Source organism: Cyprinus carpio, chromosome A16 (assembly GCF_018340385.1).
Source record: "Cyprinus carpio isolate SPL01 chromosome A16, ASM1834038v1, whole genome shotgun sequence".
Lineage (NCBI taxonomy): Eukaryota > Metazoa > Chordata > Actinopteri > Cypriniformes > Cyprinidae > Cyprinus > Cyprinus carpio.
Window position 1 is genome coordinate 5,217,358 of NC_056587.1, and position 15,719 is coordinate 5,233,076.

Consider the following 15,719-nt stretch of genomic DNA (forward strand, 5'->3'; position numbering starts at 1 on the left):
CTTTTCAGACTTCATCTATTTTCCGCTGCCCCCCTCTTATAGTTCTGTCTCTAACCTTCTTTTTTACTGCTCAACTCAGTTCTTTTTTTCCATTTCTTTTTCTCTTTTACAATTGCGATATTTACATAACTCCCTTAAATTAAACTAACACTTAAAGGGGTTATGCCATGAGATCTTATACTATGAACTTAAACAGAACACAAAACTTTTTCCCCATTTCAAATTATATTGTAATGCAGGACAGAATACAAGCTTTTAAAACTGTAATGTGTGATTATTTTTAGCAAATAGACATTTGATTAAAAAAGTCTAATTTATGGATGCGCTTTTTGGCATGATCACAAAACTAATATGATTTATCAGTCAAAGCAAAATATATTAAGCACACACAAAAAATAAAAAAAAGGGAGGGGGGGGCATAAACTGTCAATGTGTTTATTATTTTTGACACAACATATAAAGCAACAATCAGTGGTTTACAATGACTTTTAATGTTAATTTGACACAGGCCTTCTTGAATTGTAGACCTTAAAGGGGTCATGAAATGAGAAACCAAATTTGCCTTGATCTTTTGGAATATAAGAGGTCTTTGTACCATTAAAACGTCCTGCAAGTTTCATAGCTTAAGACGTCCTCCCCATTATAAAGGAGCCATTTATTTAATCAAGCTCTAAATACAGCTCGTTCTGGAGCCATGGTAAGAAGTGACGTCACGGTGCGAAGTGACGTTCCAACCATTTGCATATGACGGCATCCAGCACAAGACAACTACGCTCATTTCGTATCGTTGTCGCGCCGGGCGCCTCACAAGTGTTCAGTCGACGGACAGCGAGTGGGTCTGTGTACAGGAAAATTACAATGCCACGCAGATGTGCTCAAACATATAAGGTTTTATCATTGCAAGAGCCATCGCTTCGAATGCATCACCCGCTACTAAACAGTTACGCTCAATCCGCAAATGTTCTGGCTGGGGGCGTTAATAATTGATCCATAGGCACTGTCGTTAGCTAATCATAACAATGGGCGTTAACACTGAACTCTTAAAGGGGAAACAACCCAAAAACAGACTGTTTGAATCAAAGGATGAGAAACAGGGTGGGAAAATGTCATAATTCACTACATTTTAAAAGTTAAAAAAAAAAAAAAAAACTATAGTAATACTATAATTGCACCTAGGGGACCATAATAATAAAATAAAAAAACCTATGTCATGACCCCTTTAAAACCACTTTGCACAGATGAACGTGCATGTTTAGTCAAGAGAGCTCCAGTGGTCTGCTTCTCTCCACAGAGATCTCTGTTGAAGAAAAACAATTGGTTGAGGGCTGTGTCTGCAAAACTTAATGTATGGTCTACATCAGCTTTTTTAAAACAAAAAATGCAGTTGTAACTAATTATATTATATTATAATCGCTAATAAAAATCGCTAATTATCAGTTAATGGCATCTGTGCGCTATTAACAGAATAATGCATTTCAGTGGACAAAAAAAAATGCGCTTGACAGACACATGTGCTGTTTAAAGCATTTGAGACGCATTTTTCTCAGTGCAACTTTTATTTCCCAGTTGTGTCCTTATTTGCAAACATTTGAAGAAGGGGAGGTTTCTAAGTCACAACTTCTTGCTAAGTCAGAGGGTTCCTCAGGGCTCAGTGCTTGGACCACTTCTCTTCTCTATCTACATGTCATCATGAGGATCTGTCATCCAGAAACATGGCTTTTCCTATAACTGCTATGCTGATGACACTCACCTCTACTTCTCATTCCAACCAGATAACCAACAGCTATTCACATTGCAGCCTGTCTGACAGACATCTCTGGCTGGATGAAGGACCACCACCTTCAACTCAACCTTGCAAAGACAGAACTGCTTGTGGTCTCAGCCAACCCAGCACTTCATCGCAACTTCTCTATACAGCTAGATTCGTCAACCATAACTCCTTCTAGGACAGCCAGAAACCTTGGAGTTGTGATTGATGATCAGCTAAGCTTCACATACTATATTACTACAACGACCCGGTCCTGCAGATTTGCTTTATACAACATTAGGAAGATTAGACCCTTCCTATCACAGCAGGCCACACAACTCCTTGTCCAAGCTTTTGTTCTATCCAGGCTGGACTATTGTAATGCTCTCTTAGCAGGCCTTCTAGCATGTACTATCAAGCCTCTGCAACTGATCCAGAATGCTGCAGAAAGAGTGGTCTTCAATGAGCCGAAGACAGTGCATGTCATACCTCTCTTCATCAGTTTGCACTGGCTGCCGATGGCCGCTCACATCAAATTCAAGGCACTGATGTTTGCTTACAAGACAACCACTGGCTCTGCACCAAAGTACCTAAACTTGATAGTTCAGACATTCACCTGGACTGTTTCAAGCTGGTAGAACGACCTGCCTATCTCAATTCGAGCAGCTGATTCTTCGACCATTTTCAAAAAATGTCTAAAGAGACATATTTTCCGTCAGCACTTGACTAACTAATGCTAACATTTTCTTATTCTAGTTCTTTTTCTTAAAAAAAAAAAAAAAACGGTATGTGTACTGTGCTAGACTGAGACTTGTTACAGCACTTCTATTTGCTCTTCTCATTTGTAAGTCGCTTTGGATAAAGCGTCTGCTAAATGATTAAATGTAAATGTAATGAAAGTCATGAAATTATTTCCACTTTGCATACAGGCTAGCCCTGAAAGCTACAGAGTCTCCAAAACCTTCACTGAACGAACGCTGGTGCATTGAACAAACAGAGCACAATAGAGTAAAAGTGCAATAATTCTTACTTAATACATTTTGCAAAAATATTTCTTGTTAGACATGAATAAATGTCTAAAATCTGACATGTAACCCAAACAACTGTATTTTTATGAGAGCAGTAACAGTAAAGGGAATTAAAGGAAATTTAATTTAATTATTACGTTCGGTTGAGTGCATGTCCCTCGTACCAGTTAACATTTAGTCTGTACTTTTGTTTTTGTTTTATTATCATTTTTAATAGTGTTTTTAGATGTTGCTTTAAAATGGTAAGCAAGTAGTTGTTTTTTTTGTTTTCGAATGTCATGGTTATAGTTAACCCTACATATAGTCACACTATTTATATTCATAGCCTTCAAATTGCAGTTACAATATTTGTATTACCTCATTATTACATTTTAATAATTAATAATATTGGGATTTTTATCCAATTAAACGAAGAAATAGTCAACAGATTAAACGATTATCAAATTAATTGCTAGTTGCAGCACTACACAGGCTGTATGCCACTTCACTCACACTACACTGTATTTTATTGTTTGTAAAGAAATGTAGATTCAAAGAGTTTGAATATCAATATACATACTGTATGTAGGGTTCGATATCATCTTGCATCCATTTTTCTCTCAGGCTGAAGAGGCTGTTGAATCGCTCCAGTGTGTCCTCAGGCAGATCTTCTTCCCGCAGCAGTGAGATGGTCTCTGGTTTAGTGCTTCGATCTAACAGAGCTAAACCCTGAATTACACAAAACATGGATACTTACACATGAAATATCCCATGTTAATTAACAGAACAATAAACATACCCCTAACTTTTTTATTTGTTTTATTACAATTGTATAAACAATGTATGCATGCACTGGAAACTACTTGTGTAAACATACTTGGAAATAAATCTCATTTGGATTCTGACATTTACAGTAGCATGGTGCAGCTGTAAGACCATGTGTAAGTGTCCGACTAATGTGGTTACTGCTCTCTGTGTTGTAAAGGCTGGGGTCCTCACCCGGAGCTGATCCAGTCTTGCACTCATTCCCTCAGGAACACTCTGCTGCCAAACCTCCTGGAACTCTGACAGGTTGAACTTCACAGCATTTTGCAGGAGCAGCTGAGCTGTGGCCCTACATACTTTGTCCTCATCCAGTGCGTGCATCACCTGACCATCTAAAAGGAGTGGGTAAACTCAAACAAGTGAGAAGAAAAGATAAAGGGTAATTTATCCATCAAATTCATAATGCATAGCGAGTATAAAAAACCCTAACCTTCAATACTGTAGCGTCTTCCATAACAGTTCAGACAGTGTTCTATCATGGCTCTGATCAGAGAACAAGTAGAATGTAGAATGTAAAAATAGCCTTTTGGATGATCTACTGTTTTTCATAATTTTCTAATCTTTCATCATAACTCACTTTGGCTCAAAGGATCCCAGCTCTTCCAGACAGGCACTGAGAGGAACTCTGCTGAAAGACCAAGACTCTGAGTCCACCAGCTGGGTCACATGACCTAGGAGCTTCATCTCATAATCAAAATCCAGGATCCTCCAAAATCCTACAAACACAGGTCTGTGTTTAACAACTCATTCCAACGATAGTGAAGACATTACCCCCATATGAATATTGTTCTTCTAATGGGAAATATATTGAAACATTTGTTATATAAGTTTTCGATTTCGATTTCTTCTCTACTTGCTTGTATTCTCTCAAGGAGGTCATCCATAGTGTACTAAGAAAATGATATAAAACAAAAACATTTGATGCCACTTTTGGACAAAGGTTTTAAAAGCACAAGCACTGTTAATGTGTTGGTAATTAACTAATAAAGGAAATCTAGACCCCAAAACACCTTAATCAAACATATTTTAAATAAAGGTTAATAACTGCTAGTACTAACTACTTCTAAACAGCAGTGGCATACCTTCAGTCCCGGCGCCTCCTCCTGCATAGCTACCCACCGCTGGACCATCATACGGATTCTCCATCAGAAGTTTCTTCAACTTCTTTAACCTTGGTCTCTGTCTTCTCAGCTCCCAGTAACAATTTGAAAACCCCCAAATCTGAGAAATAAGTTATTAGAGGACAAAATCACATCAACAAAGGATAAACTCACATCTTCAGGAAAGACTTCTCCAGTGACCTGTGCATGCATGAGCTGAGGAGATGCTGAGATCTGTTGATCTGGAGATTTACATCCAGGGACAAACAGCAGCAGATTGGACGTGTCTTGTCTTCACTGCACAGAACTGCATGCTCGTCTTTATCGCCTCTTATTATTAGACTACTGAGAAATCTAGACATCACGACAGATGAATGATTCCACAACACCACATTTTACTCAAACGGTTTCGAAATGAATTTCTGGCTTAATTATTAATACTGAGATGGTAAGTTGCTCTTACAGCTTAAAGGGAAGTAATAATAACTAACTTCTTGTCTGCTTCAATGTGTTTGCAAAGTGTATCATCCAGCTCCATGAGACAGTAGTAGATACATAGTCTCCGAAAGAAAGACAGTAACTGACGGGCTGCAGGTCTTCTTCTTTTACTTTAGCGATTTGTAGTGTGGCTTGAACCTCTTCTAATGTCCTCATGCTGTCAGAATTTGTTTTATCCAAGTCGACTTAACATAAAGACTTGTGCTGTTGTCAGCGCTCAACTTTCCCGGAATATTTTGGCCGGAAGAAAATGTTGATTGACTGCAATAAGAGCCAATGAACGTTTCCACGCGCACCCGTAAAAGTGTGTAAACGTCACTTGTCCACTAGATGGCGCTCCATGACACGATTTCATTCACTGACCGCGTTCTTTTCTGTTGTTGTTTTGATGCTCGCAAATCTGCGCAGAGCCACTGAACACTAACTCCATACAGCATCGTGTCCCCGAGAGATGTCTTCTGTTTTCTTTATACATCATGTCCCATGTTTTATCTTAAAAAAATGGTCGTCATTGGCACTGTTGCCCTTGGTAAACGTAAACTTATTTTCGAAAAACATTAATGGGGCAAAATTGTTTGTTGTGGTGGACATATGACACCGCAGCTGAGGACTGTTTTGTAATTTAAATAATAAAACTAATAAATACGATCACCCACAAATAATCACACAATTCATATGTATTAAAATGGTTTATGTTTATCTCACTCTTTTCAAATTAAAAAAAATTGCAATAATTTATATTCTTATTTTTTACATAAATAATCATAGATTTTTAGATTTCAGAATTTGAAATATATGTCTGGGACTATAAAATGTATGCTAATGCATAAATAAATGTATCTTTTTATTTGTTTTACATTTTAAATAATTTATTTTATTGTTAATTGTATTTCTTATGCATCTGTTATGTTTATTTAATTTTAAAATAAATAAATGAAATAAAATAGAATTATTCTGTTATGAGATGTAATATATAAGATAGTTTGAATTATATTATTTTTTTATTATTTTAATGTTCAAGACTTTCATATAATGTCATATTGTATAAATATAATATCATCTGTATATGTTGTTTCATTCACACCGCTGTACGAGGGTTCTGCTGGGTGTTTACAGTGATGACCTCCAGGCTCCGCCCCTCATGGTCAACTCCCCCTCTGACTGAGGGTGGTCAAGTTGACTCGCCCTGCAACATGGCAGTAACGTGCTTTCAGTGGAGAGCAGTAAACAATCCACAATAGCATGAAGAAAACGAATCGTCCCGAGTCTGTCTTCAGGAATAATCTGCTGTTTGAAGCTTCGGTGTAATTTATTGCAGCTTTGCGGTTCATGCGCATTTAAACGCATGGACTGGATGTCCTGATGATTGAGTGAGCGCACTTGATGGCACACAAAAGCTAAAGTTATTTCGAGTGGTTTTGACCTGTGATCAGCTGAACAGTGATGCTCTTTAAGTGACATCGCTGCTATTCCTCTGCAAACAAAAATTCGGATCGGTCTGACGTCCCTGCTTCGGAACTAAAAAGGTAAACAATGTTTTCTCCTTCGTGTCATTGCGTGTTTATTTCGATGTTCTTACATTACGGAGACTGATTTGAATCTTTCGGATGACATAGCCCTATTGCATATGTAAAATTACAGTAATCATAATAATAATAACAACATGCTGCTGTGTTTTCACTCATTCCATTCATCTGGGCAGTTCGTCTTCCTCAAATATTAGGGGTGTCATAACAATCATCACGCCTATCCCAATCTGCCATATGAGAGGCGTGTTCAGTAACGTTACACCCAATACAAACTCAAGCACGCTGTGCGTGTCGCGAACAGCGTTTTTCTCCTTCAAATGCTGATTTGTCACATTTGCGTGTATGATTTTATGTTCAGCTTCGCTGTCAGAGATGGACGGCATCGGGAACACCATGCAGAAGAAGGCTGCTGAGCTGGAGCGCATGGCCGAAGTCCTCGTTACTGGAGAACAATTACGGTAGGTGTGGCTTGACACCCCAATTTCAACGACGCGACGCGTCAAAACCAGAACGCTCCCATTTAAATGAATGAAGCTGCAAGCGCGCGACGTCGCTGCCAGTAGATCTCTTTAAATGTGGCGCTGCGGCTAACTGATCAATTCATTCAGAATAGAATGTCATGTGTACACTTTACTCCTTTATTAAACAATGTGGATTTAAATCTAGTCGGTTTAGCACATAAAGACAGGCGGTCGGTACACCCATTTGTCATTACACCATACACAACACACACACACACACACACACACACACACACACACACACACACACACATAGCCTATATATATATATATATATATATATCGTGAAAAAGAAAATTCACCCAGTTTATTTTGTTAATGCATAATATAGATTTAGATTGTGAATTATTAATCTATGTAAAAAAAAAAAAAAAAAAAAAAAAGGTTTCTGACATTTATTTTTAAAAACACTGATGTGCACAGATAAATCATTTATAAAAATACTGCAATATTCCATACAAAAATAATTTTATTGTTATGGTGACTTTAATCAAACTCAATCTTTTGTTGAAAATGTCAGACTTTTCCCCAGTGACGTATGTTAGACTAATCTGGTCATTCAAGTGGTTCTTCCAGAAATGAAAATTCAAGAAGATATTTTGAAGAATGTTGGTAACCAAACAGTTGCCGGTAGCCATTGACTTCCATAGTATGGAAAAAAATACTGTTGAAGTCAGTGGCTACCAACAACTTTTTTTTTTTAAAAATTTGTTATTTGTTTTCTATTTGGGTCAATATTTATTAATTAGTTTTGTATTTTGGAACAACATGAGAGTAAGTAAATGATGACAACATTTTCGTGTCAACTGTCCATTAAGAAAAATACATAGTAAAAATATTGGCCATCCATCCAAGGTATTACCCTGCCAACAGCCTGAGAGTGTCTCTGTGACCCTACATAGGGCAGACAGTTTGGAAAATGGATGGATGGAGATAGTAAAAGTGTTTTTCTTTCTTTTTTTTTTTTTGTTAAAGTCTTGATTTACACATATATTTTTAAGGTACACAAAAGACACTTTAATGGAATGACCTCTATGAATCTGCTGGAGAGAGTCTTGTATTACACTGAAAAATTTGTATATTTTTTTTTTGCAGTTGATCACAACCGTGAATTTTCATGCATAATGTGACTGATTGGTGAGCATCGGTCAGGCCTTTGTGCTTTTCCTGACAGCTGCTCTGTTTGCGGTGAACTGTGAAGTGATAGTGAATGAAGCAGAAAGGTGTTTAGTCGATACATCTGATTAATGATTGCTGAATCCCAGTACACGACACAGTAGTTTTTCAGCATTACAATATCTAACTTGAACACTTATTTAAACCTTATCTACAAGCAGTTTTATTTCACAGGATTTTCTCATTCAGTGGCCTGAATGTGCTTTAGATTTAGGTGCGTCAAAGTCCTTTTATTGTCTCTGGGTGCGTATATTAATAATAATAATAATGTTAAGGGATCTCTAACAGACCCCTGGAGGTAAAGACATCATTTGTTGGGTGAGAGAAAGATTTTCTTTGCTAGTTGTGTGGGAATATCAGAATCATAGGACTGGTTCTGTTATTGTAGGTCACAGTTGAACCAGTTTTATCTGCTAATTGCTGGTATCACTTTGCTGTGTACACTGACTCAGGTTTGTATAATCAGTAATCAGGCAGTGACAGCAGACTCACATTTTACCTGGTCCCAGCTCAGGTGTACCTGATTCAGGTATTGGGCTGTCAGGTTAACTCTACCTTATCTAGATTTGTTGTTGGTATTCAAAACAGAATTTAGTTCAGTTTGCGGTCAGGCAAACACTGTATTGCTGTTTGTTTTAGTTTGATTGAGTTTCTAGTTTCAGTTTATTTAGTATTCCGTTTTAGTATTGTAGGGCTACCAAAATACTACTGTAATATAAAATTGCTAATTACAAATTTATTTTCAATTAATTTAAAATAAATTTAATGGTATAATTTAAAAATGTTCATTAGCTTTAAATTTCTCAACAGTCCCATGTTGTTGTGGCATTTTCATTCTTAAAGGGATACTCCTACCCTAAAATGAAAAATTTGTCATTAATCACTTACTCTCATGTCGTTCCAAACCCGTAAAAGCTTCGTTCGTCTTCAGAACACAATTTAAGATATTTTGGATGAAAACCGGGAGGCTTGAGGATGTCCCATAGACTGCCAAGTAAAATACACTGTCAAGGTCCAGAAAATTTTGGGGTGGAGTAATCCTTTAATGCAGATGGGGTGTAAAAGCCCTTTTGCATTAAAAATGATATATATGAAGATAACTATAGCAATAACTGTATCAGTGTCCGTGCCAACACACAGTATTGTTCTGTTTGTTATAAGTGCAAGATGCAGTTTTGTTGTCCGTCACTTTAAATGCTTGAGGTCTTTAAAGCAGGATAGATTTGGAAACAGTTATGGGGTGCGTAACATTTGCCAGCAAACTTTGATAACCTTTTATGTTTTACTGTAGTTTCTGTTTTTGTGGTTATGAATGAATTATGTGTTTTTACAGCTCTTAAAGGGACAGTTCACCACAAATGAAAGTTATGTTGTTATTTACTCATCCTCGTGTTGTTCCAAAGCTTAATGACTTTCTTTTTTGTTCAGAACACAAAAGAAGATATTTTGGACTGTTTTTGTCATTTGTCTATTTTCGGATCTGTTCTACTTTTTAAGACAAATCAGAAAGTTATTTTAGGCTGAATCTTCATGGATCGACCTAGGAAAGATATAGCCGTGTAAATGTAGGTATGGAGGTCAGTTTTTAAAAGTGTGTCGTGAAGTTTCAGGTTTTGTGTGCTGGTTATTTAATGCTGGTTGCTGAATGGAGAATTCACACCAAAAAGGTGAAAAGATGGCTGTTGATCTGATTTATTTCCTGTTTTCCAGGCTACGGCTCCATGAGGCTAAGTTGATCAAAGACAGGAGGCATCATCTCCGGACCTACCCAAACTGCTTTGTGGCCAAGGAGATCATTGATTGGCTAATTGAGCACAAAGAAACATCTGACAGAGATACTGCCATCAAGATCATGCAGAAACTTCTTGACCAGAGCATCCTTCACCATGGTGGGTTTGTCCACCACATACTGTACTTGAATTCCTATATTTATATTCCACTATATTAAAGGGATTGTTCACCCAAAATTGAACATTCTGTCATTATTTACTCATGTCATTCCAAACCTGTATGAAGATTGTCCTGACCACTGTTTTCTGTGGAAGCCAGTTTGCGAGTTATAAAGTCAAAATTGTGAGTTATAAAGTCAGAATTGTGAGATATAAAGCTGCAACTCTTGAGTTTTTTCTTGCAGTTGCGAGTATATATCTCGCAATTCTGATTTTCTTTTTTTCTCACAATTGTGAGTTCATATCTCACAATTATGACTTTATAACTCTGAGACAAAAGTCAGAATTGCGAGTTAATATCACACAGTTCTGAGGAAAAAAGTCAGAATCGTGCGATTAAAAAGTCGAAATAACCTTATTTTATTTTTTATTTATTAGCGGAAATGGGCTTCCATAGTTTTCCATTTAATGAATGTGAATGGGGACTGAGGCTGTTTAATGAATGTGAATGGGGACTGAGGCTGTCGCGCTCCAAAAATAATCAAAAAATCTCCATAAACGTATCATAAAAGTGTTCCATTAGAATTGTGCACTGTATTACAAGTGTTCTGAAGCCATTCAATAGCTACAGTATGTTGATGAAAAGACTGAAATTTAAAGGTGACATATGAAAATCTTAGTTGTCCAGGTTTTAAGTGCTATAATCAGGTCCCCGGTGCATCTACCAACCAAGGAAACGTGAAATAGGTTAACCCAGTAACTTTTTTTTGGTAAGCCTTTTTCTGTAAGCGTCTGAGAAAACGAGCGCGTTAGATTTCGCTCCCTTGGTGACATGGCAAAGGGATCTCATTATAATATTATCGCCCCTTAATCTGTTTAATAAGTTTACACCAAGCGGCAACCTCCCGCTCTCTCTCGTGAAGCCCATACGGAAGTGACTTAAACTGATCCCATAGACTTCCCATGTTGAAATGCCCAACTTTACAGCCTGGTTCAAAAAAAGATTTTTGTCTATATAGCTAGTTTTGCCCTTCGTGACAACTGTGAATTATTTTATAACTCAACCGTTTAAATTATATTAAGCATTAAAGTTCTGCATAATTAAGGGCGCGGCCACTTGAGTGACAGGTGGTTTGCCGCGGCTGTCACTGTCGTCGAGCTATGTGGGCGTGGTTTCAGCAACCAGCTCCCGCCTTTTTGCCCATTTTCGATTATACGGGAGTGACGGCTCCGCCTACTTTTGGCTTCAAAAATGCTCTTCGGAAAACTATGGGTGACCTCACGGACACTACGTCCATGTTTCTATACAGTCTATGGTTTACACCCATGGCGCCTTCACTTTGATTTTGCAAGTGACAACGGTGTGCCAGCTCTAATGCCATGGTGAAAGTTTGAGCAAAACATGCTAACTGTTCTGTCTTTGGCTGCACAGACGAGGACAGAACACTAATTAGTGTCCCAGGCTCAGAGGAGACGAGTGCAGTGGATTTATTGATTTATTTACTGTATATTGCTGCTGCCGCACAGATCTAAAACCTTTACAGACATAACTGACTGTTGTCTTTTTAATGTAAACTTGTGTGTGAATGAGAACTTAGTTTAGTACTCACATGCTGTGACAGCTGCTTTCTGTCCATGTGCTTCAGATGTGTGCACTCAGAAAACCCTATATCAGAGGCTTAAACTAATATGGTTTAAATGCTTGAATTTCGCACGATAAACATGATAATCAGAACCAAACCAGATGTTTTTAGCAGGTCCAGTTGTAATGATGCAGCTCTATTCTGGAAAGGGGGGGGGGGGGGGGAGCAGCTGATTTTTTTTTTTTGAGACAGGAGGGAAAAACAGCGTGTTTCTGCTTCCACTCAAAATAGACATTTTCACAATGATATAATAAATGATCTGTGAGCTGAAACTTTACCGATACATTCTGGGGACACCAGAGACTTATATTACATAATGTAAAAAGGGGCATAATATGTCACCTTTAAGTAATTCTTCACATCAGTTGGCTTCAATGTACCATTTTTTGTCCATTTTTGAGCTTTGGCGAAGTAGGAAGGTCAGTAAATAACAGCCTAAAGACAGTAAACAGTATCACAGTAGGTCATAATGACCGCTTTTATGATATTTTTAGGGGGATTTTTATTTTTTTTTTCATTTTAGAGCCTAAAGAGGCCAAGTCCCCATTCACTTTCATTATATTGAAAAGAGCAGCAAGAATAAATGGCAACAGAATTTTCTTTTTTGGGTTAGTGTTCCCTTTAATATTTTGTGTGCAAAAGGATGACAAAAAATGATCTCTGTTACATTGTCGATGAAACCGGTTTGATCTTTAAACCATTGCTTGTAGCAGTGTCTTCCTGTGTATTGTTAACTTTTTAGCTGCACTTAACTTGTTAGCGCTTAACAAACCTGTTTTGAATCTGTTTGTCCTCACAGTTTGTGATGAGCACAAGGAGTTCAAAGATATGAAGCTGTTCTACCGTTTCAGGAAGGACGACGGAACCTTTCCATTGGACTGTGAAGCCAAAGTTTTTATGAGAGGCCAACGGATATATGAGAAGTAAGCGCCTTCATACATCATTAAAGTTCTGAGAGATTATTGAATTATTAATAGTTTACTGTTTTATTTGATTAAACATTGGCATTATCATGGTTTCCTCTTTTTCTTATTCATTATTGAGGTATAGGTTGTTAAAGATCAAGCAAGGTGTGATTGTGTTGTTGTTCATGTGTGACACAGGTCTGTACATATTGATTTTGAACATTTGGAGTCTGTCCGGTAAATGAACAGTGTCCATAGAAACAGATTTCAAGCAGATCGAGCGTGCTGTGTTACAACTGGTTACATTTAGAAGTAGCTGCTTTATCTGCAAGTTGTTGCTTTGTTGATGTAGCTCAGCACAAAACCACACTCTATATATTTTATCTAAAGAGAGAAAAATCTTCCTTTTGGTTTACTGTTAGTGAACTTTTTTTTAAATAAGCTGATTTCATATTCATTTTATTTTATTCGTTTTCCGGTCTTGTTTTTGTCTTGACCTCTGTATTTTATTATTATTATTTTATAATACATTTTAATAATTTTTCGCATGTTGTGTACACTGAAAAAAAAAAAAAAAAAAGGTGGTAAAACAGTTTTCACTCAGAAATTCCAAGTCATTTTCACAAATGGTTACAAAAAAAAAAGGTAAGTATATTGAATTGAACATGATGTTTTGACGTAGAAAAACTGAAATTGTATTTTCATGTAACATACTCCAATAATCTTTGTTTTATTTACAACCTCAAATATAATTTTTTGTTAGTGTACTGTTATCCACTTTTGTACATGACTCAACAGTTAAACAATTATTTGTTTTAATTATAATTATTAAAAAAGTAGCAAATACACAATAAGTGATCTAGTAATTAAGTTAATTTCTAAAGTAATTCAGTCATTAGTCATTAACATATTTAAGTAATGAGTAATTCTTCAAGGATGATGTTTGTAAAATCTTACTAAGATTTTTATAGAACTGGTCAAGGGGGTCCTGAGTTTTTTTTAGTTTATTTTTATATATATATATTATTGTATTAATTGTTGAATTATTGAAGGTCTCTTTAAAAGATGATTATGATATCAGTTTAGGTCTTCAGTTCAGTTCAGTTCAGTTCAGGTCTTAATTTAGCTTTACAATGGATCAAACACAAGGCAAGTACTTTTTAGTTGTATATAGTGAAATGCTGAAGTAGTGAACTGTTGAAGCAAGGTTAATCTGAGCCATGAATGGTTTATCCATCTTGCAATAGCAGCTTGTGTTTGCTCTGCATTTATGAGCAGAATGAGGTCGAGGTAGCAGCATGTTGTCTCTCTGTCCTGCTGCACTGTAGACGTTCCTCTGCGGGCCGTCCTGCTCTTGCATAACAGGAAGATGAAGTCCAGAGGGAGACATCTGTCACACAAACTACCAGTGTGCTTTTATGTAATCACCATGGACACATTTGTGCTTGTGGTCAGTATTTGCAGACTTCACTCTTAGGGAAGCTTGTTTGGTTCACCTCTCACAGTGCTGAAGAGCTTGGTTTGCTGATGGAGCATAAATATAAAATGTTTTTGGGAGTATATGGAATACTCTCTCTGATTATGGGTCTAGACCTACATGCGAAAATGGCCAGGAATGTTTTGCAATCCATTTCTAAGCAACCATGATCAGCCTTTGTCAACTACCCTGGTATTTTTTTATGCCTTCCAAGATTGTTTGTGTTCTCAGTATATCTGTACTGTAGGCTTGGGTTTCTAAAGCCAAATGTAAGAGGCGTATGGCCCCTTAAATAGCTTCAAGAACTTCCTGCTTCGATGTTTATTCAGATTGTTCCCTTTTATCCCAATGGAGGTCTTATGTTGTAATAGATGTTGAAAACATCTATTAGCATCTGGATCTCTTTACTTCTAGACGTCCACCTAGAATTCCATTACTGTAGAAATGCATGTAGAAAAAAATTATAAAATAATGTCTGTATTTACTGTTTTTATAGAAGGGTTAATAGTGCTTGAGGGAACTCCTGAATATCACTTCTGCTGTTAAACTATAAGGATTTTTTCACTTCCAATGTAATCATCAGTTCAGATTTGAACTTGCCCTGGCAATATTTTACCTGGCTCTACCTCCCAAAAATTGACATGTTTACATGTTGTCTTTCAGCAGCTTACTTTGATTAAAGAAACAGTAATAATGATAATAATCATTTATTTATATATAATTTCTTTAAATTTTTATTATACATTATACAATAATTTATATTATTTTTGAACATTATATATTTCATAAAACATTTTCAGTTTAGTGTTATATTATTTTTGAACATTATATATTTCATAAAACATTTTCAATTTAGTGTAATATGTATGATAAAGAAAATGCAGAAATCAAAACAATTGAGTGCAACAGCACAGACGGAATGTTATAGATGCATACAAAAAAAAAGATATTTATAATATATGATTTAGGTAAGCAACATTACACGACCAAGATGTTTCCCCAGATATTAACACTGTTGCAATGTGACACTGATTTTGCACTATGGTAGTTCAATAACCAAGAAGTTAAAATAAAGTGACTTACATTTTAGACACAATATTAACTGGTTTTGCTCAATTTCGCTGTTGAAAATAGTACCAGTCAAAGCCACAGCAGAACTGTTGTGTGTGAGCAGACATGATTTCTCATGACTTGACAAGACTGCAGCACTAAGTGATATTTAGACGGAGAAGCGTTGCCTCACAAGCGTATTATGCAACCAGGTCTGTGGGTTTCAGTGTCGATGGAGCATTCAGGATATGGTTAAAATGTTGACCTGCTAACAGAAAAGCTAGCTTTAAAAGAATGATGATCAAAAAATGTTAAGGAACTTGAAACTAGGTCAATGTCACATTTCTTTTTT

At 36.6% G+C, this 15,719-nt stretch overlaps 2 protein-coding genes across 7 annotated transcripts in view; one reads left to right on the forward strand and one right to left on the reverse strand.

Moving 5' to 3' along the window:
• The window catches only part of LOC109073875 (sister chromatid cohesion protein DCC1-like), a 31,040-nt gene extending 25,055 nt beyond the window's left edge, over positions 1-5,985 (reverse strand). The window contains exons 1-7 of one of the 5 annotated variants that reach the window (XM_042772183.1): positions 5,171-5,982; positions 4,881-5,024; positions 4,662-4,800; positions 4,157-4,295; positions 4,010-4,062; positions 3,754-3,911; positions 3,335-3,483 (exon numbers count right to left, since the gene is read on the reverse strand). In XM_042772183.1, coding sequence (XP_042628117.1) covers positions 3,335-3,483; positions 3,754-3,911; positions 4,010-4,062; positions 4,157-4,295; positions 4,662-4,800; positions 4,881-4,892 — 650 coding nt within the window. In that variant the 5' untranslated portion in view covers positions 4,893-5,024; positions 5,171-5,982. Of the gene's footprint in view, positions 1-1,104; positions 1,298-3,334; positions 3,484-3,753; positions 3,912-4,009; positions 4,063-4,156; positions 4,296-4,661; positions 4,801-4,880 lie in introns of those variants that run through there. The other 4 variants (XM_042772185.1, XM_042772184.1, XM_042772182.1 and 1 more) reach the window with 4 other exon arrangements.
• Positions 5,986-6,327: 342 nt separating this feature from the next.
• LOC109095304 (DEP domain containing MTOR interacting protein) overlaps positions 6,328-15,719 on the forward strand; it is a 28,787-nt gene continuing 19,395 nt past the window's right edge. Inside the window, exons 1-4 of one of the 2 annotated variants that reach the window (XM_042772188.1) lie at positions 6,328-6,703; positions 7,065-7,164; positions 10,114-10,292; positions 12,735-12,858. In XM_042772188.1, the coding sequence (XP_042628122.1) occupies positions 7,079-7,164; positions 10,114-10,292; positions 12,735-12,858 (389 nt within the window). In that variant the 5' untranslated portion in view covers positions 6,328-6,703; positions 7,065-7,078. Of the gene's footprint in view, positions 6,704-7,048; positions 7,165-10,113; positions 10,293-12,734; positions 12,859-15,719 lie in introns of those variants that run through there. The other variant, XM_042772187.1, reaches the window with a different exon arrangement.